We start from the raw sequence: 27,830 nt of genomic DNA on the forward strand, positions 1-27,830 counted from the left end.
AACTGATAAAGGATTTCATTGTTAAAAAGTGTAAAATATACAAATGTGTGGCTACCACCCAGGGTTTTTGCATAAATTATAATTACCTTCTTCTCAGTGATGTCAGTTTTGCTCGGCAGGTCTGCACCCTGAGGTTTGAGGTCGTCAGAAGCAGAAAGACAATCGGACGATTCAGCTCCTTTGACCACTTCAGCACTGGAAAAACAAAGACATGTTTAGGTCAGAATAACTTTCAGGTACTCCGATGTAGAACCCGACCGATTTATCGTTTGGTCGATAAATATTGGCTGATGTGAGCCTTTCACAGACATATCGGTATCTGCATTTAATATAAAATAATATATTAATATAAAAACTTTTATTTTACAGAATAAAACATGCACAAATTCTATATATTTGATTGTATTTATATTTTCTTTTATGTATCGTGAGTTAGAATAAAATCTATGGTCAACTAAAATATCAAGCCTCAATTACAACTATTCGTCATGAGGGTTTAATAACAACATATTTCGGAATCATTGCCAAATTATTTCAGTATCAGAAACTTTGTTCTTCCCAAACATCAGTAACAGTCAGGCTCTACTTACTGTTACAACAAATAATTCCTGTCATCACAATACATAACATGCTCAAAGGTAGTTCTTGTTTCGCCTGCGCCACATATACAGTCGTACCTTCACACGCAATGGACTTTGAGCGAGACCCAGGTGGTATTTACTTATGCATTTGCACATTCTTCGTGTATCTGAAGTATGCTTACACTGGCAGAAATCTGAGTGCTTGTACAGCAGCAAGCAGATATCCAGGTCTGTCTGCACATGTGATTCAACCAAAAGGTAACACAGCACTGCTGGAGCTCTGGACATTAAACTAAGAGTCCTAATCGACTGCACAGCACCAAGTCAACTATAACATAGTTTGAAAGGTGTGAATGAAATTAGTTATTATTTCCATCTACATATATGTGTATAAACAGAACAAGATAAGGGAGATAAATGTTGCTTTGGGAAATTTATAAAGCAAAGTTTAGTTATCTTCAATTTCCATAATTTTACTTAAGTAAATATACGTCCTTTCAGGTTTCAGTGGTTTGTCCTCTTCTCTAAATCAGGCAGTAAAATGCTCTCAACAGACCACTCAGAGTTTATGTACAGTATGACTGCCACCGCTGCTGTAATATTCCAGGACATTAACGTTTACCTCTCTGCAGCTCCCCTCTGCTCTTGTTTCTTTTTGTAGTGCTCCTCCATCAGAAGCGTGTCCTCCGACAGCAGCTGCTCCATCAGCATCAACGCTGTCTTACGATTGGTGAGTGGGTAGAGCACCCTGGCCAGAGACTGGTCGGCGTTGACCACTGCTACTGCAAGCTCCTCCCACCGTGGTTTCTTACTGGGCTCCTCCAGGCTCTTCATCTCTCCCTCCGGCGCTCCCCTCTCCTCCAGCTCCCGGTTTTCTCCTGACTTCTCATCCTCCGTTTCTGTATTTTTCTCCTCTTCCGTCCGCTGAGTGACGTCGGCATCGGAGACGGAGGCGCAGGGAGACACAGAGGTCTCGCTTGTCTGCGTTTGAGGAGCCGAGCAGGTAGACTCGTCCTCAAAAACGCTGTCTGTCAGCAGCACATCCTGGACTTCCTCTTTGATCTCTTCCTCTGGAGGCAGGATCCACAGCGACGGATCCGTGGTGACGCCGCAGCTCAGAGACACTTCGTGATTTGAATGGGGTGTTGGGGTGTCACTGCTTGGTTCATCCACTGACTCCTCTCTCTCTGATCCAGTCACAGAAGGAGAAGTCCTGACTCGACTGGAAGTGAAACAAATTACGATTAAGAATCACATAAGAGCAAAATCATATTTGCAGAATCACAAACACGTGGCAAAGTTCATTTTAGCCTAGTGAGTTGCATGAAGGTTGAAGGTTGTCTGCAGTGATATGGGGTTTAATCTTACCTGTAGCCAGGTTTGTTTTCACAAGGAACCTTTGTCTGGGTAGGGGTGGACGAGGTGGATTTGATCTCCCCCTCTCTGGTCTCTAAACCTCTGGGAGAAGGTGGATTAGATGAAGTCTCGCTGGGCGGTCTGATGGACCTGAACTCATCTGTGACCGGGTCGGGAGATCTAGGAGATCCAGAGTGAACCCTGACCCTGGAAGAGGAGCAGGACGCTGGGGAGGTGGATCTACTCAAGTTGCTTGTTACTAATGTTGCGTTCTCCCCCGATTCTGAGCTCTGATTCATCGGGGACCTTTTCTGGGTTTGGTTTTGCATCTGTCCCTGAGTGTTCTTCTGACCAATAATCTCTGGTTCTTTTCCTGCCTGCTCTGTTAGATATTGTTTCTTCCTCCTGCTTTCCAATCGCTGGGCTTCTCTGACTTCAGCAATAAACGAAAAACTCCTCTTGTCTACTTCTGGGCCTCCGGGTCCAGTCGATTGTCTCCACAGTTGATCCAGCTGCTCAGAACTTTTACTCAAGGCGTAGGGTCTTGTTAATTTTAAAGCCCCAAGCTCTTCCATGGACTTCCCCCTCTGTGCAACCACACGGGCATACGGCTGGCTCTCTGAGACGGGCTTTACAGAGGGATTCTCAGTGGTATTTTTCTGTGGACTGAAATAGACATAAATTGTCAAATGTGAAGAATACAACATGGACTCATACACACTATGATTAATTCAGAACAGGAAAACCTTAGAAACGGGCACATTTCTCTCATATATTCCTTGAGGGTAAAAACAAATACAAATATACATTCCAACAAATCCCATAGTTTTGAGAAATAGAACAACTACTTAAAGATGTTTGAGTCAATGATTCTTCTGTTGGAGCTCGTGCATAAATCTTTTGAGAGGAATGCTGCTTTGCTGGAGCAGGTGGGTGTTGAATTTCCATTGCCACAGTGAATCAAGCTGAGATTTATAGTCTGTGCCACAGTGCACACATCACTGACCTAATACTCTTCTGACCTAAAACCACAAAAAAATGTCCCAACATGTCTGCAGCGCTGGTACATACCTACAGGTTTCCATAGTATTAACTGGTAATGGATCCTTGTCGTAGTTGTGTGCCTGCAGAATCAGAGGAGGAACAAAAAGGTACATGTTTAAGTTACATGTTTAAGATTTTCCTCTGAGCTCAATAGCAGATAATGTGGAAGCCAAACATGGGTCAGAAATATCTTTGTTTGCTTGATTAAATAATTCTCACATCAATGTCATTTAGGAAAGCGATTAAAGGTTAAGGTTTATTTTTGACCAATATCTACAACTGTCTGGAAATGCATACCTGAAATGCATGTGGTGTGGATGTTGATCTGTTCCTGCAGAAACTCAGAGGATCTGGCTGGTCCAAGAGACTCTCTACTGAGGCAGACCTCCCCTGATATGGACCTTGACTCTCCCTCCATCTTGGCTGATTCGACTGGACAGTGTATTGGCCTGAACAAGACTGTGCTGAGAAGAACTGTGCATACCTGGTTTAACGAAAATCAAAACAGAATAGTCAAAATGTGTGATCTAATGCAAACAAAAAAAACTGCATTAAAAAGGGAATTATTGCTCTGTCTTTCCTACCTTGCAGAGCTGGTGGAGGAATCAAGGATGCGGCCTGCAGAGTGGGGTCTGTGGAGCTTCTTCTTCGTATTTTTGACTTCATGATTTCCTGATAGAGGCCTGGGACCCCAGTCAAATGGTTTCTCTCCCAGTGAGTGCCTATGTCTGGACGAAGGTGGTAACTGAGGCGCTGGTTGCTGTGGCTCAGCCACTTTCTGGCCCGTCTTACGCTCCATGTACTCCACCAGGGCCTTTTGTTGCAGATGTTTAAGGTTTGTCTTTGAGGTGCTGGAGGCTGAAAGTGCTCGACCTCTTGTCTCAAACATTTTCCTACGTGCTGCAACCAGCCCCAGCTCTCCTTGCTGCTCACGTTCCTCTTCTTCACATTCAGATACAAACACGTTGTCATTCTCGTTGCCGAAGGAGCGACACGCAGAGTGGCTGGGGGCGGCGCCGAGCTGGTTGAGTTTCTCTGGTTCAGAGAAGAACATCTTCTTCTGCTCGGGAGTCAGTCGCTTCCTGTATCCGATGCGTCCCACCTGGGGCTGCGCTACATTTGCTGATCTCCCATTTTCCTCTTCAGTCTCCTTGTCAATCTCCTTCTGATTCTCACTGACCTCTTCCATCATGCTCCCTCGCTCCGTCTCCTCAGAGTTCACCGACGGAGTGAGTGTGTCTGTGGACGTCTCAGAGTCCTGTGATGGGGTGAAAGAGTGAATCACTGTTGGCCTCAGCTCAGGTTTTTGCCTGATGCGGTTTGGCCATGACAGCTGCAGGTCCCTCCGTTTAAATGAAGTCTCCCTCAAGACTTTAGACTGGGCGTCCTTCAGCCTCTCTTTGTAGTACTTTTTAAATGAGTCATCAAGAGTATTACAGGCAACAGAGATAATGTCTCCTCTGTCGTTCTTGCTCGTGTCACCTTGTGGAGGTCTCTCTTTGTTGTTTCCTAACATGTCTCCATGATCCGTTTTGTTTCGAATCTCCGCCTTGCCTTTTATAATGATATCAGCATCCTTTTTGGGCTGTAACGCTGCCCTGTTAGCTTCAGTGAGGTGATAGAGAAGCGGGGTCGTTTCTTTGTTTATCCTCTCGCTGGCTACATCCCCCAAAGGCTGCCGTTTACCTCTCTTTGCCTGTTCCTCTCTCTTATGATTGGGCTGTTCATTGCTTATTAATGAGGTTCCCTCCTTCATTTGCGTTACTGAATGTGGTAGGCAGTTTCTGTCAGGTCCACAGTAGAATATAGGGTTGTTGGCAGTGTGGCGTCCGATATCTCGACTCTGGATGATTTCGATTTCTTCTAAGGCATCAAGGCTTTGTGAGGACTGCGTTGAGATGAAAGATGGTCTGTGATTCTCCTGATCCTGACTCCTGGAAGACAGGTCTTTGCCCTGGGACACAGAAGTGAAAACCTCGCCCTCATCTGGAATCGTACCGCTGGATGTGCGAGAACTCTCTTGGAGAGGTCTAAACAAATTATCCATAGTGCTGTGGCTTCTTTCGTTCTCTCTTATCCGGTGCTTCTCCACCACAGTAGAGCTCTCACTCCCAGCATCAGATCCGCACACAGATGATGAATTTGTCCTCATCCCAGAATCAGACAGCTTACACACTCCTGTGACAAAGTAGAACTGACCCTTGTGTTGGATGCTGCTGTTGATGAAACTCTGACCAGCGTTCCAGGGGCTGTCGGCTCTGGTCGGCTCTGACCCGAGCCAATCATGAGCTGAGTGCGCCCTTCTGCGCTGACACTCCAAAATGCTACTGCTTCCACTGGACTTGTGTTTATCTCCATTGCATCCACCACTGGCTGAGAGCTGTCTGAGTTTCAGGTGCTCAGATTGGCTGGTGCCTCGGGGGGGTGATCCACTAAGGATGTATTTTGATTTCTGCTGCTCAGACGCAGCATTGTTATCCACAATGAAAGGGTATTCTGGGTTCAATGGAGCCCTGGTCTGATCGTGAGACTGTCGGTGTGTGCGGTAACCTGATGGTTGCTGGGCCTGAGGTTGCTGGCGTTCAGAGCCCCTCCAAACTGAATACACTGGGTCAGAATTGAAGCTCGAGTTGCCTGTATCTGTGTTAGGCTTCTCAGGGCTTCGGGCGTTCAGACCATGGAGTCGATTGTAGCATCGGGGCTGTTGTTGAGGCTGTGGTTGAAACTCAGTACCGTGGTGGTGGACCCTGCTGTTCTCCAAGTTTTTTGTGGCTATGAAACTATCCAGGCGTGCTGGGACTGGAGGAGGGTGGACAGGAGGGTAAGAACTTTGGGAAGGAGCCCCCAAAGGCACCTCCTGTTTAGAGAGTACTTTGTTGTTGTTGTTATGGAAACTGACATTGCCATTGTGGTGGTTTACATTGGGGCTGGTGTTGTTGCGATAGTGCTGAGAGATAGCTTCCACAGAGCGATAGAGCTGGTCCATGGTCTTTGAATCAGACTGCACAACCTGTGTGGGGTGGTAGATGGACTTTACATACTTGAGATCAGCATAGTGGCTGAAGGAGCTGGACTGCAGGTCGTCTGGTAGGAAGGGTGAAGGGTAGTCTGGGGCAGTGGACCCACCAGAGAAGGAGCTGTAGGCGGAGTCTCCTTTGCCGTGTTGGTGGTGGGCGAGCTGTTCGACGATGCTGCTGTTGGACTTGGCTGGGGAGAGCCGGCTGACGGGCAGGCTCAGAGTATGCAGGTCCACGTTGCTCATTCTCTCAAAGTGGAAGTTGTAGGAATCCATGGAGGACCGGGGCAGACGGCAAGAAGGAAAGGGCAGGGTCCGCGAATATGTCGTGCGTGTATGTGCGCTGATGCATGTGTGTGCCTTGTGGGTGAAACTGAGGGAAATTATCACCAACACATTTGCACCAGGTTGTCAGTCACACTTGTCGCTAATTATGTCATTTTCCTGCCTCCTTTTGGTTTTATTCAAAGCCTCTTGGGATAGTCTGCTCAGTAGATCCTGAAGGAGAAAACACAAACAAAGCACAGACGGGTTATCAGCCTGAAAACCTAAACCTGGACTCAAACTACAAACAAATAACTGCTCAAGAGTGAAATGGTTTCACAAAATATGTGTTCAAACAGCATTTGAGGGGGGAAAAGGACGTTTTAGTGCATGACCAATACTCAATATACCACATGGTTTTGACACAATCACACTTTGTTTGCATTAAATTGTCAGGTTGGCACTTCCACTTGGCTAATGGCACACTCATGTATACTCCCAAACCTTATCTACACTGAATGCATGGCTGCATCAGGTACCTTAAAGTGAAAAGGTTTTTTCGCAGGGAGTTTCCAGCTGAAACTATTAAGGTGCCAGAAGACAGTAATTCACCAGTGTGGAATCTTATCCTGGCATTTCTAGGTCAAATTCCTTGAGTGCAAATTTTTTGATCCATTTATTATAAGTTGTTAAGAAAAAAATATATACACCACTTCACAAAAAAAATTAAGAACTAAGATTTCAAATATGTCTTCTTCATTCGTTTGGTATTTAAACTTCTTGATCAACACAATTCACATTTTTGTAATTAAAAGCCAACAGTTTTTACAGCTTTAAAGTTGTCAGACTGGATGATTTAGTGCAAAACAATGTTTGACAAGTCTGTGTCAAAATAGTAATTTAAACCCAATGAATGTAAGGAATTTTAAGTATAAACCCCTTGTACTGCAATAAATACTTTAAACACCATCACCTCCTCTTATATTATAAAGTCAACACTAAAATCTTCATGTGAGCAAGATATAAAGTTTGATGTCCTTTTTTCTGTTTCATGGCTGACACAGTTTACTGCGGCTCGGTTTTGTAGGTCAGTTCAGTTTACCACCTGCTGAAGGAGTCTGTCGTTTTGCATCAACGAGGCCTCTAATTAAGGGCCTTGAGGTTCCTGGTGCACGTTGCAGCGCACACATGGAAAAATGTCAGGAATTCCATATGGATCTACAGAAATATGTGAAGATTAGTCATGTGACAGATGTATAATGCCTTGTTATACAGCCCTGCTCATTATTCTTGGGCTATTTAAATAGTTTAAATAATAGCATTATTTGTCCTTAAATGCAACAAGGAAAGATTTAACTTTCTTTTAACTATACTAGCAATAATTATGTTGTCCTTTGCATATGAACCTATTGATGTCCAACCTAGACACAGTCAAGCAAATAAAACAGATGAAATATTTGCAGATAACACATGATCAATAATCTTTGGGTCTTTGAAATGGATTTGCTGAAGAACTCATACAATACATGGCATTCATTTAGACTGGGATACATGGATACATCTTTTAATGACCAGAAACTAGTTAACACCAGGGCGGATTTCAGTCCAAAGCTGATCTCTTCATAAGAATAAAAGCAGATTCTTCCTAATTCACTGTAAAAATACAATATCTTTAATAGATTTCAGGTATAAAATTCCCGTGGTCCGGTAATACATGGAGACCTATCATCATCCGTTATCCTGAAAACTCCAGTCATCTCCAATGAGCCCCACCAGGTTAATGACAGGTTCAGGTTTTTACTTTGGACTAATGACGGGCCAAATAACCTCTCTCTGCCTTGACCTGCATACCTTTCATTGTCATCAAGCTGAAGCTACATACCTGTCATGCACACAGGAAGGTCAGTGTTGCCAATAAAACAAAGACGATCCAACCAGTTCATCAACTCTGCCACCACAGTATGAACACTGGGCCTCACCATTGATGGGAAAGTACAAGAAATATTGTCCACATTGTGCCTCTTTTCCTTTTTGTTTTTTACCAACTAATAACAACTCTTGCCATCAAATACAAAAATCCTCTAGTGTACAACTACTTAGCAAATTAAACCGACAACTGAAGACTCCCAATACTTATTGCCAAGTTTGTTGGCTGAGCTGAAAAACCTGAATCAAAGATGATCCTAGGTGGTCGTTTTGCATACGCACAAAACCCACCTCCCAAGAGCCTTTCAAACTACAGTATTAAGGGGGATTCCATGTGTTTATGAAGGTTCTTCTGATCTGTGGTGTGTCCCAGTGTGTCTGTGTGTGTGTGTGGTTTCCAGCCCTCCTCTTCCCTCTGCGAAAAGAGAGGGGCTCTCAAACAGGGGAGCGCTCAAGTGGAAGTGATGGAGGGGACAGGCAGTGACAAAATGTACAGAGGGGAGGGAGGGAAGAAGGGAGGGAGGGTGAGGCAGAGGGTGACCGGCCCAGACAAATACCCTAACACGCAAACCACAACAAGAGACAAGAGAAGTGAACAATGACAGCAGGAAAGCTGAACACAAAGTTGGGAGACTGGATCAACAGTCACACCAGCGAGGCAGACTGGAAACCACTTAGTAATCAGTGATCAGACTGGTTTGCTTGAAAGGTTACGAACTTTAAGTAAAGAGCAAGCAAAGAAAAAACTCACCCAAACTTTGAGGCTAAGCTGTTGACCTTCCTAAGTTCCATCTGAGACAGAAATACGTTTTCCAAGTTTCAACCTCAGTAAAGTTTATCCAAATGATTTCCCCCCTTGTTTCTCGTTCAGAACATCTTTCTTCCTCTGAAGAGGGGACCAGACCAAGTAACCAGGAGAGCCTGATATTAGAGGGAAGACTTCCAGTGAGTCCCTTCTCCCCCCACTAAGACCCAAGGCTGCATAGCGGGACCCGCTGATTGGCCAGCCTATGACGTCCGGCTCTCTGATGCACAATGAGCGCAGCGGAGGGAATATTTCACTGCTGCAGATAGCTGCTAGTGCTGCCGGCAGCCTGAACAACACACACACAGAGAGAGAGAGAGAGAGAGAGAGAGAGAGAGAGAGAGAGAGAGAGAGAGAGAGAGAGAGAGAGAGAGAGAGAGAGAGAGAGAGAGAGAAAAAAAAAGAGGCCTCGCATTCCTGGCTGGCTTCAAAGACGGAGCAGAGCCCAGGCGCCATTCATTCCCAAGGCCCTGAGCCCGGCACATGGAGACTGGCCAAGGCAGGAGGGAGAACAGGGGAGGGGGAAGCGGTGGTGGGAGAGATGACCTCCCAGCCTCCACCCAAAAAAATAAGACCAACATCCCCACCATCACACCAATTTTCCCTTTTCTCTCTTATTTGTAACACCTATTAATCTCCCTAATTCATAAAGAATATACTAATCAATAACAGACAGCAGAAAATGATCATAATTACTACCGGAGTCAGGCCGAGTTAATTAATGGCGTAATTTAATTTAGAAACCTTGGGTTTGATTCATGCACTTGTTGCCACACCAGTGATCGCTGGTCTCTTTCAAATGTTCTGAAAATGAAACCTATTCACTGCACATACACGAGCAAAGTTAAAATGAGAATGACGATTTACTGTGCTGTTAATACCAACACTAATTCCACAGCAATTAGCCAATGCCATAAAACCTAAAAACACACCGTAAAACGCTGATCTGTCTATCGCTTGGGTCAAAACACGCTCTTAATGACACCATTAGCTTTTCATTAGACAAAGGCCCTCTCTGCCTTCTCTATTGTTTTCTATTGTGGCTGGCAGTGCTGGTGCTCAGCTATGCACTCGTTTTTGTTACTGTTAGCAGCACAGTGTCGGACAAAGTGGAGCAAAGAGCTGCGTCCAGGTTTATGTTGTTGTTGTTGTTATTGGTTTCACTGCTGCTGTTACCGTCTCCGTGTCATAGACAGATTCTTATGAGACTGAGGCCGAAAAAAGTATTTAAACCACATGACGTGCTAAACTCAAGGAAATCTCTGCTTATTCATATACAGGCTACATTCACATTGCTATGTTTTAGCTTTAAACACATCACTGTTGCTGCATTTACACTGCTGGCCCTGTTTTAGTTTGAAAATGCATTGTCATATGGACGAGCAAACACTGAGACGTTTGGAAATGATGATGCAGTCACCAGCACTCACTTTGTGGTTGGTTGTTATCGGTCACAAATCGACTGCCAGCGGTTAACAACAGCCCCACGTAGTCGTAAGTCCAAGAAAATAAATCACTACTCTTAAATTTCCCCGTTCTTAGATTTTGCTGCAACTAAGCAATCAACTGCAGAGAAGATAATCTGCTTCCTGTTTACACTGGTATGCACATGCCCAGTGTGCGTGAATGGTTAAGGGATATGCGTAACGCATTACTATGTAATAAATGAATATTTAACGATCCGTATTCGGATGGATGAAGCCACAGTCACCGACAACCAGAGAGTTGTATTGTATTCAGCCTGACACATTAAGAAAATGTGTAGGCCTAGTTTAACATGCGCCACCATCAAGTTGAATACAAGCTGGACCCGTTACGTTTGTTTCTTTTATGTTTCACAACAGGGGTCAACAAACAAACAAGAAAGGATAAGCTCATGACCACTTTCTGCCTGGTAACTCAGCTAAAAACTCTAATCAGAGAGTTAGCTGTAAGAACTGTAAGAATTTAAAGAGCATATATATCTTTTTTTAAACTGCAACGTGGTCAGGGACAGGGTCAGGCAAGGACACGGTGTCTTATTAAATTAGATTGTGTTTATTAAAACCAGTGAATGAGAAAGAGAGAGAGGGAACACAGAGTGAGTCTGATTGAGAGAGAGAGAGAGAGAGAGAGAGAGAGAGAGAGAGAGAGAGAGAGAGAGAGAGGAATGAAGGATGGGGGGGGGTGTTAAATTCTTTACGATTTTTTCCTTTGTCTTTCATTGGTGATTATGTGTTCCCACATGACCTTCGCCATGCAGCCACGAGACTGGACCACCAGGCACCTGAGAGGCAGAGGCCAAATGACAGATAGAGAATGAGAGGGAGACAGACGACAAAAAGAACCAACATGTCGAAAAAGATAAGAAACATGGAGGACAAAGAGGAAAAAAAGAGATGAGCCAGGAATTTGAGGAGTTATAGTCGGTAGTCAGCCAACCAACTAGCAGACCAAAACCTATAATCTTGTTAGCCCTGCTGGCCCTTCTGCGTCTGCTGACAAAGATGATGATGATGGGCCGACAGACCCCTGACTGAGGAGCTGAATGGATTGGTCCTCAAAAATGTACTGTAAGCACTGTTGCTCTCAATCAGGGACTTTCACTGGTGAGACAATTACAAGACAATCTTGCTGCACACATTTTAAAATGTCTAAGTAGGTGTAATTAATACGATTACTAATGAAGGCTGCATACCATTAGAACAGTAGGACCGGTTTCACAAATAGAATCAGGCCGGCCATAATTTTTTGTTCTCAGAGTTTCACAAAAATGAATTTAATTATCACCAAACCCCCAGGCCAACTCAGAAATACGTGCCATGTTTCCATGGTAACAACTAATGACACCTGCTTACCAGTGGTCTCGAAATGAAAAGATCGGATCATGTGTCATAACTGTTGACTGATGAGTTAGCAGACAAACTGAGAACACAAACCGATTTCTTTTACCCAGAATTCATAGCGAATCAGACTGAGGCGATCAACAACACAAGTTCGTACATCAGATGAATTCAGACTTCTGATTATTACATTCATAGTCTTTGTGATAGTTTACTGAGCCATGATTAACATTATTATTTGCATCTATGATTTTTCTGCAAGAAGTAAAAATGTCTAAAATGTGATTGTATTTTCTGCTGTTTCCAGAAAATACTGTTTAAAGCCTCTAACACACAAACCAAATCAGTTTTCCTGTATAGCCCTTTTCTGTATTCTTACACAGGCACGATGGAACATTTTACGAGGAGGCTGTTACGGGAAATCTCCAAAGTTCAGTGCATATCTCAAAGCAACTCATGTCAGTCAAAGTGTACATTTTTGTCCCTTAGACAACTACAGCTTATTCCAATGTGATTATTCTTTATTGTATTTTGTTAAATGTATTCGTAGGTTGGCACTGTCATTGGAGCAATCCAAAGAAGAAGAAGCTCTTTTTGGACTGTATGCAGACCCCATTACCCACAACTCCTACTGCCTAATATTGGGGTAACATTTTAACTGTAACCTAAATTGTTGCCTTAAAGGACGGAGTAGTCACTATGTCTTAAAAACAGACATGTCACATGACAGTGATGTAACAGAAGGACCAGCATCAGAGCTTTGACTACACACGCAACAAAAACAAAAACAAATACATGCATACAGTAGATCACAGTCACTCTTACTTACATGATTGAAGCTACCATGGGATTAAAATTGTTCCACTGACCTTTTGGTCCACGGAGGCCTTCACGTGAACATGTGCTAGTAAACTCTTAAATCACTCGCAGTGTAAAGTAGACATATTGCTTTACCCTCCATCCTCCACCACTGAGCAAACCGTAACCGGAGGCCGGAGAAACCTAACACAAGACACCAGAAACGTTAACCTGGTTTCTTCTAATCAGAAATCTGTGAGGATAAAACAGATGGAGGAGGCATCAGAGCAGCAACAATGCTCAGCTATGACTTAACTTCTGGGATCCAGTCTCCCACAGGACCTCAAAGACATCATTCCCATTGTGTCCGATCAAACAGAAATAGAGAGGAAGCCGTTTTTGAAAAGGTGGAAGTGGTCGGGTGTCGATTACTGACATGGAAAAGCATCTAGTAGCGGGAAAGGGAAAGCCGTGTTGTTGTGCAGTGTAATCACCAACGCCTGCAGGGCAGTTTCTCTCGTCTGTGCATGTGCGTCAAACTGAAAAAAGACGAGAGATTAATCTGTGTCCATGTGGAGAAAGAAACTGTGGCTCTATGTTGCTGAGCAGTTCTCAGACCAGCATCTAAAATCTCTATCTGACCAAGACAAGCTGTCAAACTCAAATAAGCTCTGCATTTCTGCACTGATCTGACCTCAATACTTGACAATATTAATGCTACTCAATTTAGTGTTGATGTTTCCACCAAAACTTGCATAAATCTGAAGAAACTTGTTGTCACCACTGAATATTGAATGCACACACACAAGTGCAAGGTCAAAAAGCCTATATATTAATAATAATATTCTGCGTTCTGTATCTTGCCTGGTCAACCATTAACCAGGAACTGGTTAACCAGGAATCGCTGGTGGCAGCAGTAGGTTTCAAAATGAACTCTGCAAATGATAAACTTCTTATTACCTTCGAGTGGCTTCTGAGAAGACAATTACTTTTGTATTAAGGACCCCCCAGGGGGCTGCAATATGATCTAGTCATGGTGAGTTTAACAGGATACTGTAGAAATTCCTCCGCACTAGAATAGAACAAGGCTATGGGGCATTTTTTGTATTTTCATGAGTGTGTGTGTTTGGTCTAAAAATGGGCCGTGCAAAATCATCCTTACTGCAGCATATTGTTTTCACTCTTTGGTATGCATGTTAGAACCACAGAATATATTAACCGGGGTCAAAGTCAGATGTGGAATGATTATAAAAAGGGCAATCACAGTTGCCATTGGACAACCAGGAGCCAAACTGAACGCTGTCCAAGTTCCATCTCACACACTTTTTTATACCTGACATAAAAAGTCATGCAACAAATGAGAGAAACATCCATCCACTTGTGCAGAAGCAAATAAAACTTTCTTGATGCAAGACGGTAACTATCGATGTCAATGTCAAGACGACCCGGGCCTAAGTAACATCCGAGGGCTTAAGATTAACAAGTTTCACTGGATAAAATCAGTCACAGCATCTGATCTCTACAAAAGTAGGAGATTACCTTATTTAGATTGTATGTGTGGTACAACAATGAAGAGAAAAGAGGACTAGGATGAGGAATGTATAAGTAGGTAAAAAAAACAGAAAGTGAGAAAGAAGAGACTTGGCCCTGCAGGAAGCTGTGGACAAACACCGCAGGAAGAAAAAAAAAATGACCCACTTCCTGTTCAAAAGGTGTGGAAAGTCTCCATGACTTCACCATAATGGGAAAAATGCTGTCCTTAAAGAAAAGCAACAACAGCTATTGTTATTGTGTTCCCAGTGTTTTCTATAGGACAACACTCTGTCTCTCAACAGTCCCTAAAGACAGTAAGAAGTGGAAGCGGAACCATTCATATGGAGCTCAGTTCGGTCTCGACACTTATTTCAATCCCTGTTTTTCTTTGGACAACATCTGTCCAACAAACTTTGCAAACAAGGATTAAGACTTATACTGACCACTGAGTCAAATTCATCCTCCCTAGCAGCTAGCTCAGCCTGTGTCAGCTCCTGTCAGTAGTCGTCTCTGTCCTGCCAGGCTGCGGCAACCATCTCTGTCTTGTTATACAATGAGCCGTGGTCCGACCAGCTGACCACAGACATAACAGATGCAGGAATTCACCCACGGTGGCCCCTGAGCTGGTACTGCGACAGCGATGACACACTGCGTGACTTCACCATGAGCACATGAGATTTATCACTGGAGCAAAAGACTTGTCACAGAGACACTGACCTCACTGTTCTGTCAAGATAACCAATCATTAATTAATCCAAACAGAACTAAGAGAGGTTCAGCATTTTGTTCATGATGTGAGAGAAGACCAAAGGAGGACGAATGGCATTTAATTAATTAAATCTATGTGTTTCATAAAATGAAGAAATAATTCTGAGGAAATCTTTCTGCAAATGAACAGCAGAGAACAACGAAATCTTTGTACGAAATCTATACATTAGCCCCTAACGAGTATTTACTGCACTATTCATGGAATGTAGTAATGCTGGTCAAATCGGATGCAAAATCTATTTACGGACTTATCACACACTATACAGCGCGGTGTCGCATAAAGGTCATACGATATGACCTGGTTCTATTCTGCTGCTCTTGTTTGTCATGGTAAGAAATAGTGTTAATAAAGAGGAAGTCAACTGGCATGAAAGGACCTTTGTTAGGAGTCCTTCTGAAAAAAATTAACGCAGTGCAGAAAATCAATATAATGGAAAGACAATTTGAATATGTAAACAACATATACACCTTAACAAATAGACCTTGTATTTGATGAGTTACTTGTTGGTGTACTCTCTTTTTTTAAATCTCCCTCACACTTCTTCTTCTGTACTGATACAGAGATATTGCAGTGGCAACTATCACAACATTAACTTTGTTTTTTACTGTCCACTACTATGCAGAGGAAAATGCAAATGTTCAGTCACACTACAAGCTGGTTAAAGTTGTCACTTATCCAGCCAAACATCTCAACAAGGACTAGATGGATTAAACTAGCAAAAGTGGATTTGGACACTTCTTAAATACACATAAACCTTCCATCTGACACCATGTGGTCTGACTGTTAGAATAGAGCCGTTAGTGTGTGTCCTCTTATCTTTCTGCTCCTTGAGAAAGAAGAGAAAGTCACAGAAAGTGAAACTGTCTACAGGCAATTTCAACATCAAAGACGATATAAACCATACAGTAAAACAATCTGTACTGGGTAAGCATGACCAGGAGGCCACACACCTGACACTTTATAGCAGAACCACGTGGAAAGAAATGTGCTTGGTAAGCAGCTAGCACAGGTAAAGCAAAAAGGTTGTTATACTCAGTGAATAAATGGCCTTCGTTTTGACACCTTAAAAAGGGATAGTTCACTGAAAATGTCCTTTTTATCTACTCACCACTATGCGGATGGAGGGTTGGGTGAAGTGTTTTGTGGACTCAAACACTTCACCCACCCCTCCATTGGCATAGCGGTGAGTAGATGATGAGAACTATCCCTTTGAATATAAATATGTAAAGTGCTCTATTCAGCTAACACATCCGCACCACTGGGCAAACAAAGAGTATTTATTTATCAGTTGGGTAAGCAGCAATGATGTAATAACATCTTTCGTCATTTAGTGTCACAACTGGACCGATAACAGTGCTTGTTCACACTATCTGCTGTTGTATTCTGCAGTATTTCTAACAAAATACAGGGATTTGAGCTGAAAACTTTGAGTACGCCGCTCTATTCAAATATCTCTTACATAAGTGACATTCATCGGTGCATCAGTCATCTACTGCCCTGTGCAGATGGCAGGTGAGTACACCTGATAAGAGCACAGCTTGTAGGACACTTCCTGGAATAGAACAAACAAAATGTGCACAGAGACGATCACAGGGATATAAACCTGCAAGATTACATGGAATAAAGTAACGTGGTGATTTGGGACTTTATTGCTTTCAATTGTGGACAATGTCCATCACAAGTCCAAAGTGTCATCTACTAAATTCTTATGTCTGACAAACAGTCCTAAAAGATACTCAATTTACTTTCATAGTGGAATAAGAAAACCAGAAAATATAAATGGCTGAGAACCTGAAGACCTTGATTTATCACTTTTAATTAATTGCCTGTCAATAGCCTGATCTACTAAATCAAAAATCCCTGAAGCTCTTATCTATAAGTTTATTTGGACAGAAACAAGCTCAAAAGGTATCAGTCCTGCTGAACTGTCAGTAAGTCACACTTTTCAATCCAACTTGAACATCTCTATTTTTCAGTTTTACCTTCTAAATGTTCATGTCATGTAAAGGAAAATCAGGCTTGGATAGTCATATTCAGTAAATGCCGATTGCTTAATATCATGACACTTTGTTGGATCATGAGGAAAGAGTTACAATTGAAATGCCTTTTGAATCAAGACATTACATAATTAATCCTGCAGTGAAGAAAGATGCCAGTGGAAGAAGTGCCAGGGTAATAACACGCCAGGGGCCAAACACATGATTTGCCTGTTGTGTTTAACAACGGCACCTCAGATGTAGTTGTTCCGACTCCACCGGGCCGTCTTCAGACAATCATTCCATCTAGCTGCAGCAGATGGAGATTCTTTGGCTATTGCCTTTGGGTTTTTCCAATATTGCACACCAATTTCTTTCATGGGAAAACCCACAAACCTGTATCCCCTATCCTTCTGCAGCCACACACAAATCCTGAGTCTCCACTTCAACACACTATCCTGTTCACTTTAAGAAACTCAGACTGCATAATGAGAACTGGGTGTTCCCCTCCTGTAATCGCCCGACCTCCTGGAGTGGCTAAAGTCAGGTTGCAGTACTAAATGACCGGCTGAGCTCCAGGACAACAGCATTCCTCGTCTGGCCTTACTGCTCCCCGAGACCCGTCTAATATGAGGCAATTACAGCCAGTGAATGGACAGTTGTAGACACCAGAAAGCAATTCGAGCTGTACACTAGTTTTGAAGGGGAAAACACACTCCTGCCTCCACTCCACTGCTATTTAACACACACTGCATGCTGAGATTCAGACATGAAGTCAAGTGACAGTACACAAACTCAGGCTACTTCCATAATAATATGTTTTCTTTTCAAAAAGAGCTTTAAAACGAAAACAATCTTTGGCCAAACAAGTACAGCTACTTATTAGCAATACACTCCGTCCATAATAACACACCTGAAAATGCACAACACGTAACTCTCGAGAACTAAACAAGAAGCAGATTGTCTTCTCTGCAGTTGGTTGCTTAGTTTCAGAAAACAGCCGCCTAAAAACTCCTGAGTAGTGTGGACGGCTGACGTAAACATAGCAACAACCATGCAAAACTAAAACCTAGTAGAGTGGATGTAGCACTGCTTTGGAGTTCCGCTCGGGTTGAAGGTAGATGGAGCTTTGGTGGAAATCATGCAAGGTCACAGAGCTACACCCATGCACTAATTATGCCAAAGGGTCACACCGGTTTCTGATCATTTCATCCCCCTTTTTCTTTATCATTCTGACAGATTAGACCTCTTCTCAGCAGACTGGATGTTGTTGGTGTGGATGTTTACACACTGTACTTGGTTTTTTGTTGCACCATTATCTTTCTGATTGCGACACTGAGTTTTGAGCTTGTGTAATTTCTACCGCCACCAAACATGAACCTGAGCAGTACAGAACCAGAATAACTGCAAACACCCTGGCTGTGCAGGGGTATTAAATTAAAAAATGTTCGGCACACTTCAACACCCATGTAAAAACGAACATAAGATTTGACCAATGGGTGAAGAGAATTTTAAATCATGTGTGCTTCCGTGAGGTCATTTTAATGGATAACCAGTAAAATAGCACATTTCCTACTTGCCCTAATTTAGCTGAATAGCTCTTCACAAGGTGCAGTAAACACACAGACGGTACAGAGTCTGACATGTGAGGTAAAGGCTCACTCATTCACACATGGAGCTCCTGCTGCTACACGGGCACGTTGGTGACATCATGTCTGGTAAGGAAGCAGAAGCAGCAGAACACAAAGAGAAATAGGAGGATAATAAAAGAAAGGTGTGAGAAACTGGGTCACCATTCACTATCTAATACGGCGTGATGAAAGCGAACAGACATCCCTGTAATCTCTCTTTTTATACCTGCCAGGATGCCTTAAGAAGCATGAAAAGAACAGTCCAGACACATGATAGGCTGCCCTGTGGACACGCAGCAACAAGGAAACATTTGCTCAGTGTTGCACCACAGATCTGAATAGCTATTAACCCTCCAGGTAGACAGAGACACAGTCTGAGTGTTAACTTCCCCTCTCTGACCCCAACGAGGCTGCTGATGAAGCTCAATCACTTAAACAAAACTCAAAATGTCCACTGAAGTTAAACAAATTAAACTGACAGACGGAAGAAAAATATTTGAAAGACACAAATAGAAAGAAATGTTTACTTTGCATTTATTTACCCAGGTTAGTTTCTTGTGAAACGTATCAGTAAAACACACACACACACATACAACTGGGACAAATCACTGATAGTTTTCACTGGTAGCAGACCAGGTCAACTCCAAATCTGAGTCTGTATTTCTACACGTTTTTTGCTTCTGTTCTGCGAGACTCTAAATTTTTATACCACTTTTCTAGTCTTATCAACCACTCAAAGTGCATTTATGCTCACAAATTCATACAGCACTTCTATACACAGCACTTTCTTTTAGTCAGACACCATTCGTACGCTGTCGTCAGGGGCAATTAAGGTTCAGTATTTTGCTCTAGGACACGTCAGACTGGATGAGCCGACCAGCGGCCTTCTCTACCTCCTGAGCTACAGCCACCCACTTTACATATTAGGGCACCAGGAAAACAACAAGGCAGATGCTAATAAAGTTCTTTAACTAAAAATAGCAAACACTGCACCCATGTGAGGCAGAATCTCATACAGAAAAATTCTAAAACTGCTAGCTGTTAAAATCTAGGTTTCTGATTTCACCAAACATGAGATAAATACTATATGAGGTGAAGTGGACTTTATTGGCCAAATCTGGCCAAAAATGTCATTTACTCAAGTTGATCCCTGACCAGATGTTATTACTTCATAAACATGTAATGCAATACGGCTTTTGTATTACCCATCATAAACAGTAAAGGTCTTGATTTTGGCCACACAAAAAAACATTTAGAAAGTTTGATAAGAGAAGCCAAACATCTGGCAAACCATTAATCCCCCTTCTGTCTCCTGTTTCGCACTTTCTCAATTTCCAAGTCAAGCCTACTGGGGGAATTTTCCTTGTAAAATAAACCTAGAATAAATTTGATTTAGTAGATAGCTTAGCGCTAGAAAAGCAAAACTGCGGTTTAAAGTGCAAAGGTCTCAGCTTTCAACAGGTTCCTCAATGGGGTTTTCCATTCACAGACACTGTACTAAACTGGCACTGCTGCATTTTTAAAAATCACAACAGTAATAAGCCTTGATTTTAATTTCTACTTCCTTCAGCCTTGTTGCAGACGGGAAAAAAACCCACAGCATCTGGCATGACAGCGTTGACAGCTTTTGACATTTAATTAATCTGTTCAAGGTGGATACCGAGTTAGCATTTAGCTTGTTTTGGCATTCCTCAGGCCATTATGAAGCAGATGATCAAGGTTTTTTTTCCTACGGTTTTCTCCAGGCTGATAAGTCTGAGTAATCCTGGGTAAGCGCTTTTCCCCTGAGAAGTTTGCTTTATGCTGCAAACAGCTTTAAAATGAAAATAACGTAACAATGAAAAAGAAAACTATTATTCTATCCTGGATACAGCAGTTCTTTATCTTGCGGCTCAATTGCGATATGGATTGCGTTATTTCACATTCATTCCACCTCAATGACAGAACACAGGTCGGAGCACAACTATTAGAACAAATGTGTCTTTAATGGTTTAATAATTACAGAGTCCCACCTACACCTCAGGCAATAGACTACAGGCTGCAGGGGATCTCCCATTATGCTGACGCCTCTGCCCGAATGGAACAGCCAGTGTTAACTTTTAATCGTCTTGCTTTTGAAACATATATGGTAACCGGATAGTGCTGATTGTCATGCTCAGGAGTCAAGTGATTTCTAATCTCTATTGTGTTTCCCTGCACCGTGTCTGCCACCGTGGTTAATTTTGGGGTCCTGGTCACAATGGGCTCTTTTTACTGCTGGCAGAGCAGGTTTCCTACTTCAGAGCAGGGGATGGCGGTTAGAGGAGAAGGGGTGGTGGTGGGGGTAAGGTGGCGCTTTGGGCTGTAAAACAAATCACACAGAGATTAAACTTCACCAGAAAACAGCGCAACACACTCTGGACTTTGTAACCTGGAAGGGAGAAATGTAGTGTGACGGCCTGAGGAGGAAGTGGTAAGATTTATTGACGAGGACCATTGCTCCTACTATTCCTGTGATATGATCAAATACACCCTTGTGTCCAATTCAGTATTTTTTCTTCCACTATTATTTTGCTTTTCCTACACTGCCCAGTTAAGCACGGCTGGTTGAGTAGGCTACATAAAAAAAAATTGTAAAACGTTTGTTTTACATTTTTCTTGTGGCTCATTCATGTCAGTTGGATTATAGGTCTCAAAGGTCCAATTTGGAATAAAACAGATTGCAAGTTAAATTACAGTTATTTGCAGACAAAATCTAAAACACATGGGTCCGAGCTTACTTTAGGGCAGCAGCTAATGTCAGTTTTCATTATTTCATTGATCTATTCATCTTAAGTCTATTCAATGTCAATAATAGCAAAACAAACACCCATAGCAACTTCTGAGAGACCAAGATGAAGTCTGGTCAACTCAACTCTTGGTCTCAAAACCATATACATTTAGTTAACAATGATATAAAACACAGGAAATCCACAAATCTCCTCACATACAACGAACTATCACTATTCATGTTTGAAAAATGATTCAAACAATAAATCAATTGTAAAAAATAACAGCCAAGAGGCAACAATATTAAAATAAGATGATTTCATAACCAGTTAAAACACTTATGTAGGGGCTTTCAGCTGTTTTATTTCAGTAACTCAGATAAAAAAAATTGTCCAAGTATAAGTGTGTCACAACGCAGGTGTCAAGGCCGCAGCTACCTCTGGACGCAAACACACACAAAGAAAAAGACATGTCTGACAGCTCTTTTATTAGTCAATATCACAGCCACATTACTGCGTCTGTGGGCAGCTCAAGTCTCAATGACAAGCCCTCACCCACACCTCTTCATCAGGGGCTATGAAACAGGAGACAGCCCTCCAGCAACACTAACACAGATTATTATGGCGGTCCAACACGCACGCACGCACGCAAATGTATCTGCCATTGTGGCTTTTGTTGCTCATGTTAGCTTTACAAATGATAAATCTGCCAGGTAGATACATCATGCGATATGAGCTTATTGCACATTTAATGATAAATGTATATAAAGATGGACGCCACGTCTCAACTTCCTCCTACTATCCAGAAATGAAGCCAAAATATCCAGGAGACGAACGCCACCATCTTGTGCATTTGGTGCCTGGGTCTGCGCAGTAGCGATTGGGGGATGGAGCTGCGGTAACAAGGTCCCTGCTGTGGACCCATCACAAGTCAGTTTCAGCTGTCAATCATGAGGTTTTGCCCCAATCACATCATCATAACAGTGTAATAAGGAATATCTAAAAATTGGATTTGACGGGTGCTTTGACTTTTTAGTTTGGTCCATGTCCCACCACTAACATGGAGGAGGCAGGGTTTTTGACCTGTCAGCCAATCAAGGTGATTTGGCTTCACTTTGGGCAGCAGTGATATCGTCCATCTTTATATACAATCTACTGATAAGTAACAAGAAAAAGCAGTACAGCAATATCAAACTAGGTTTCAGGTTGTTTGGAAACAGCCTTAATTATTTTTTAGAACGTTATTCTTATAAATAAAACAATTCTGCTGTATGTTAGTTCTTCATGTAATTAAATACTATTGGCTGATGTATAATAGTCTGAAATTGGAACTCCCAAGTATCAATATTAGTATCTGCCTCCAAAATCCAGTAGCAGTCTTATTTGAATGCAACAAGGCTTGTGCAAATCTCATATAAGGCAAGCTGAGGAATTTTGAACAGGAGCATCACTACAGAGCAGGATTTGTTTTTTGATGAATGGATGTGATGATTTCACTATTATTCCACTGATCAACAGGTGATGTACAGAGCAAATTCAACTGGACTTCAGGTAGGTTACGGACAAACTGACACCACACACACATGCACGAATACCCACATGACACATGACACTGCCATGTCACAATGAGAGTCCTATAGGGGCGCACAATAGTGTAGGTGTGGTTCTGTCAGATAAACAGAAAAGGCAGACGGACGCACATAACCATACACACTTTCCCACCTGCCCTCAGGGGTTCTCCTATCAACCAGTGATTATCTCTGGCAGCCATTTGTCTCCTTTACATCCATCTGGTGTATAGGACCTGAAGAGCCCTTTCTGTTCCTCTGACAAAAGGAGGAGGATCCAACAATAATTCACAGCTGCAGACAAGTGAGTGGTCTAACCCTGGTGGAAACAAAAAGGCCCTGTCTCTGCCCGCTGAGAGGAGCTCTGAAGTAACAACTGAGGAGAGGAAACTAGACGAAAGGTGGGGGAAGAGACATGGAGTAAGGCTGTGAATGTCTGAGTCTGGTGGATGGCGTTGGAGAGCGTTCTGGCTAGGTTCCTCAAACACAGAGTGATTTGAATATCAACCGATGACGCTCATAATGTCAGGATTTTCATGTCATGCATGAGGAGGAGGAAAGGTGTGCACAAAAAGGCAACATATTCCTTTCAGGTGCTGGTTTAAGTGAAGGAAAGTGGAGTAATTTAAGCTTCGGTAATTAGGTATAATATTTCCTCTTCTTTTGACTGTGTTGCTCTTCATAAACTCTGGAAGAAAAGATATGGCTCTTTAGCTGCTGTTGTTCACGTAGCTTTAAGTCAGTATTCAGCTGGAAACTACACCTAAGTCTTTACATTATGATTGCTCTACATGGAAGACAAGGCCATATTCAAAACTGCCAGGCAAGTCATGATCACATCACTGCTAGACCTATGTGGTAACAAGCAATTTTCTCACTATTGCCAGAGAAACCCTTGCATTGTGTTAACCTTGATATAAAGGGCATATCCCTAACTGAGCCACATCACATTCTAAACACCATTACAATTACAGGGTTTTTTTGTGAAACCAAAAATAAGTAGCTACACAAAGTTCCACTCTTTGATTGATCTGAGGTCAGGTAATATTTAATTTGTGTAAATTCCATCCCAGTTATCAAACAAGCTTTGATTCCCCTTTTCTGCCAGTTGCAACAACACCCTCAGATTTTCCCTTCTATTATTTGTATTACTTTACTCTTCCTGCTCAGTGCTCTTATTATAGAGAATTAAATCATTCACCCTTATCTCCTTATCTCAGTGTTTGAAATAACCTCCCAGTAATGATGCAATACAACGAAAGTGCAGCGTACCTGAATACCTGCACCTCACAACCATGCATTCATCATGTTATCAGCTTTTCCAATGACATTATTCTCAAGAGGAGCATGACATCATGATGACTCTCAAGAACCAAAATCTACAGTTCAATTATGTTAGTGACAAGATGTAAAGGTTCCAAAATACAAAGACATACTGTCCTAATCTTATCGCTATACTCTCAAAGATATGTAATCCTGATCAGTTGTTACAACCTATTCAATCGTGATAATAACGACTTTGATGGACTTTGGTCGATAGCTACTTTACAAGCACTCTCGGAGGCCAGGCGGAGAAAATCTGCAGAAACTGCAGAGCCTCTCACTCTCACATTTGTGTTCCATTGCTGATACCAATATATCTGTCAAAGGCTCATATCGGCCAACAAATAAATTGGTCTGGCTCAAGTTTATACTTAAGAGCAATATTATCACAAGCAATCCTTTCTTATACCCAATTATAGCCAGCGAGAGTCGACCCTTTTAAAAAAAATGTAAAATAAATCCGCACTGAACTCCCCCATTTCCTTACAATGAGTAATTCATTTCATTAGCTTCTTCCCTCCGAAAAGATTAGGAGTATTTCTATTTCCTGAAAACAACAATGCCAGTGGAAGCCTCACTTGCATGCCATCATGCTGGTACAAAGGCTGTGACAACATCACACTTGTGTTGCAGGAAAACAAGGAAAGCAAAACAGGTAAGAATAACACAAACTGACGAGCTGTAAATTGATTTACAGCTCTCACCCCTTCCTGCTACAACCTTGTCCATTATCTCACTGCGACACCGTCAGTAGAGTTCAAAGCGAAATCATACAGGGTGATAACGATTTAATTAAAGCAGCATTACACAATTTGATAGAGCTCTCTCATCCTTTTACCTGCTCTTTCTACGACTTCAGTAGTTGTTCTTTTTAATTTGACATCAAATATCAGCAGTGTAGATTCCGAATGTTGAATTTGGATCATATCAGCCATAATTTCACTGGGTAACCAAATCCAGTTGGTTCATAATCACAGAGGTCCAGAATTACTGCACAACACAAACTAATTCAGTTTTTTATGGCTTTTTCCATCAACACCATGTGCACTTTTTCTGTTCCCTTAGACGGAGGGAGAAAGACAGAGAGAAAGAGATCCTGTTTCACCAGGGTAAGTTTACATGTATGGCCCATGGCTTTGTGACCCTTCTCTATTTTATAGCCCAGCCCTTCTGTTTGCTTCCATCTTTTGTTTCTGGCTTCCTTTCCTCTTTAATCTTCCAGAACACAAACACACACACACACAGGCACCACCTTCTCAAGCCATTAGGAATAAAACCAACTGCGTACAACAATGACAAAAGGTGTGTCAGTATTTAATGTGACATCCACTCATGCATGACTATCTAAGCAATGAAACATTAGAGTTTCGACTCCGCAGGTGTTTGTGAAGGCACGTGTGTAAAGACGGTACTCTGCCTTCCTCTGGGCACACGAGTCTCTTGTCTTTGTCCATCTGTGTATATAGCTCATGCATGCCTGACACCCACATGCACATCTACTCTGCACTAACATCTGTGCAAGGGTCTCGCTGCAGCCTCCAGGTCAGACTCTGTGGGTGCAGCAGAGTCGGGTTGGGTCAGCGGCCTGAGCACGGCATACAGCACCAGCACACAGAGGGGCCAGTGTGCTCCCTCCAGCTCCCACCATCTGACCAACGAGCCGCATGAGTGCTTCAGTTTCAGCCACAGCACAAAACACCAGTGTCTGGTTTCCTCCAAAGCAACCCTGCCACAGCCGTGGTGCCTTTTGTCCCCACTTTAAATAAAACATTGTCCAGTCATTAGGTAGAAAGGCCCTCCTGTGCATAATTCAGGGCCAGGTATCAGTTTGAAGCGAGGAGATAAGGTTAAGGAAGGACACATGACTGACAAACAGACACAATGTGCAACACAAATAGTATGACATTGGTAATTAAAGAGGGTGATGACAGAAGTTTGGGTTGCAGTTTGTTTCCCTCGTGCTCTCACCACAAATAACCATTGTTTTCATCCTTAATGCTTTTCATGCCACTAACGGTCGAGATCTGTTTTATTAGATAAATAACTTGGATTAGATTTGTATTCTTGTCCATTAATTATCTGTAAATTGACAAATCAGTCAATCACATAAACGTTAAGCACTTATCCCTAAGAAACTGTAAAAATAAAATTGTGAAAGTAAAAAAGCCACCTTGGGCTGGAGGTTACGATCAGTTCAGTGATTAGTTGTTCGGTCTAAAAAATATCAATCACAAATCTCCTTTTTTGAATGATCAACAGTTCAAACAAGGAATTTTACTTTTATTAAATGAACGACTTTGTTGATTATCTACATTTTTGGTCGATTGATTTTCTTTGAATTGACAAATCAGCTAAATGATGAGCACTAATCCATAAAAAACTGAAAAAACAGAACACATATTACTAAAAAATACACGAGAATGCACCTGGGGCTGGAACTAACTATTATTGATGAATCTTCCTATGATTTATCAATCGATCGATTCGTGGTTTGGTAAATATTGGTCTTATTTGTAAGATCAACAGTTCAAACCCCCAACTGCAATTAGGTCAAATAGATACAATGTCAACATTGGATGAGCGTAAACAAGAAGATTTTGGGAATATCAGCTTCAAAAGTGATTAATTGATTATCAAGATTGCCTCCGATCATTTTTACAGCGTCGATTAAGTCATTAACCGATTAATCGCCCGGTCGTTTGCGGCTCTACGTGCACGAAAAGCCCAATTTTACGACGCTGTGAAACCATCTGAACCTTGACAACCCAGCTGCGGGAGGCCGGGAGCGACCCCGCGGTCAGAGAGTCCAGGAGCGGACCGCAGACACTGAGTGTGTTTCTGCTGAGCTACGTCAGCTCCTCCGCCAACAGCCGAGCTGCTGCGGCTCATCTGGGCGGAATAAAAGTTTCCTTCTCAGCCTCACACGAGTCTCCCCGTGGAGCTGGTGAAACACACATGGAGGTTTAACGTTAATAACACGCTAACAGCCATCTTGTGCGCGTCCTCCTCCTCCTCCTCTCGGGGTGACGGATGACAACCGAAACCGAGCAGCGATACTGGATGCACCTGTTGCTAGCAGCCTCACCTACCTGTTGATTCTCGGGCACTTTCCGGGACGTGCGGCCCCCTCTGGTTCCCTCGGTTCCGCTTCTCCGGTGGATAAAACACGGAGGAAAAAAAACCCTGACGTGGGAAAGTAGCTTTACTTTCTCCAGGTAGTGAGCGTGTGTCGCTGCGGGAATAATAAGCTTTCCTCTGGCTCTCCTCCTCCTCCTCCTCCTCTTCCTCCTCCACTCGCTGTTAGCTTAGCTCCCCCCGGAGAGCGCTGACAGACAGAGCGAGCGGGCCAATCAGACGCGGCGGGGGGCGGCGGCTCCGGGGCGAACACGACATCCCATTGGTCGTCCCGCGTCAGTGGCGGAGGAGCGGTGAGAAGTGGAGGTTTCTCTGCCTTGTTTTGTTCAGTGAAGAGAGGAAAGGTTCCATCAGGAGGAAGTATTTCAAGTATTTACTGCAGTAAAAGTACTTAATGCCTGACAGCTGGATTTACGATTCAGCTTCACTGATCAAGGAGCGGATTTGACAAGTGGTTCTATAATCACATTTTGTGTATGTGGCCCAGGGCACTAGTCATAATAGTTATTAAATATGGTCTAATTGTCTCCCCCAAT

General features: G+C 42.7%; 1 protein-coding gene across 3 annotated transcripts in view; it reads right to left on the reverse strand.

The window, feature by feature from the left end:
• Positions 1 to 27,440, reverse strand: part of shroom1 (shroom family member 1) — a 31,534-nt gene extending 4,094 nt beyond the window's left edge. Inside the window, exons 1-7 of one of the 3 annotated variants that reach the window (XM_034606640.1) lie at positions 27,249 to 27,440; positions 3,566 to 6,495; positions 3,279 to 3,465; positions 3,009 to 3,061; positions 1,950 to 2,603; positions 1,204 to 1,803; positions 87 to 195 (exon numbers count right to left, since the gene is read on the reverse strand). In XM_034606640.1, the coding sequence (XP_034462531.1) occupies positions 87 to 195; positions 1,204 to 1,803; positions 1,950 to 2,603; positions 3,009 to 3,061; positions 3,279 to 3,465; positions 3,566 to 6,273 (4,311 nt within the window). In that variant the 5' untranslated portion in view covers positions 6,274 to 6,495; positions 27,249 to 27,440. Of the gene's footprint in view, positions 1 to 86; positions 196 to 1,203; positions 1,804 to 1,949; positions 2,604 to 3,008; positions 3,062 to 3,278; positions 3,466 to 3,565; positions 6,496 to 8,938; positions 9,206 to 12,683; positions 12,837 to 27,248 lie in introns of those variants that run through there. The other 2 variants (XM_034606642.1, XM_034606641.1) reach the window with 2 other exon arrangements.
• Between the last annotated feature and the right edge of the window lie 390 nt (positions 27,441 to 27,830).

This window comes from Hippoglossus hippoglossus, chromosome 14 (assembly GCF_009819705.1).
Source record: "Hippoglossus hippoglossus isolate fHipHip1 chromosome 14, fHipHip1.pri, whole genome shotgun sequence".
NCBI classification, from domain to species: Eukaryota; Metazoa; Chordata; class Actinopteri; order Pleuronectiformes; family Pleuronectidae; genus Hippoglossus; species Hippoglossus hippoglossus.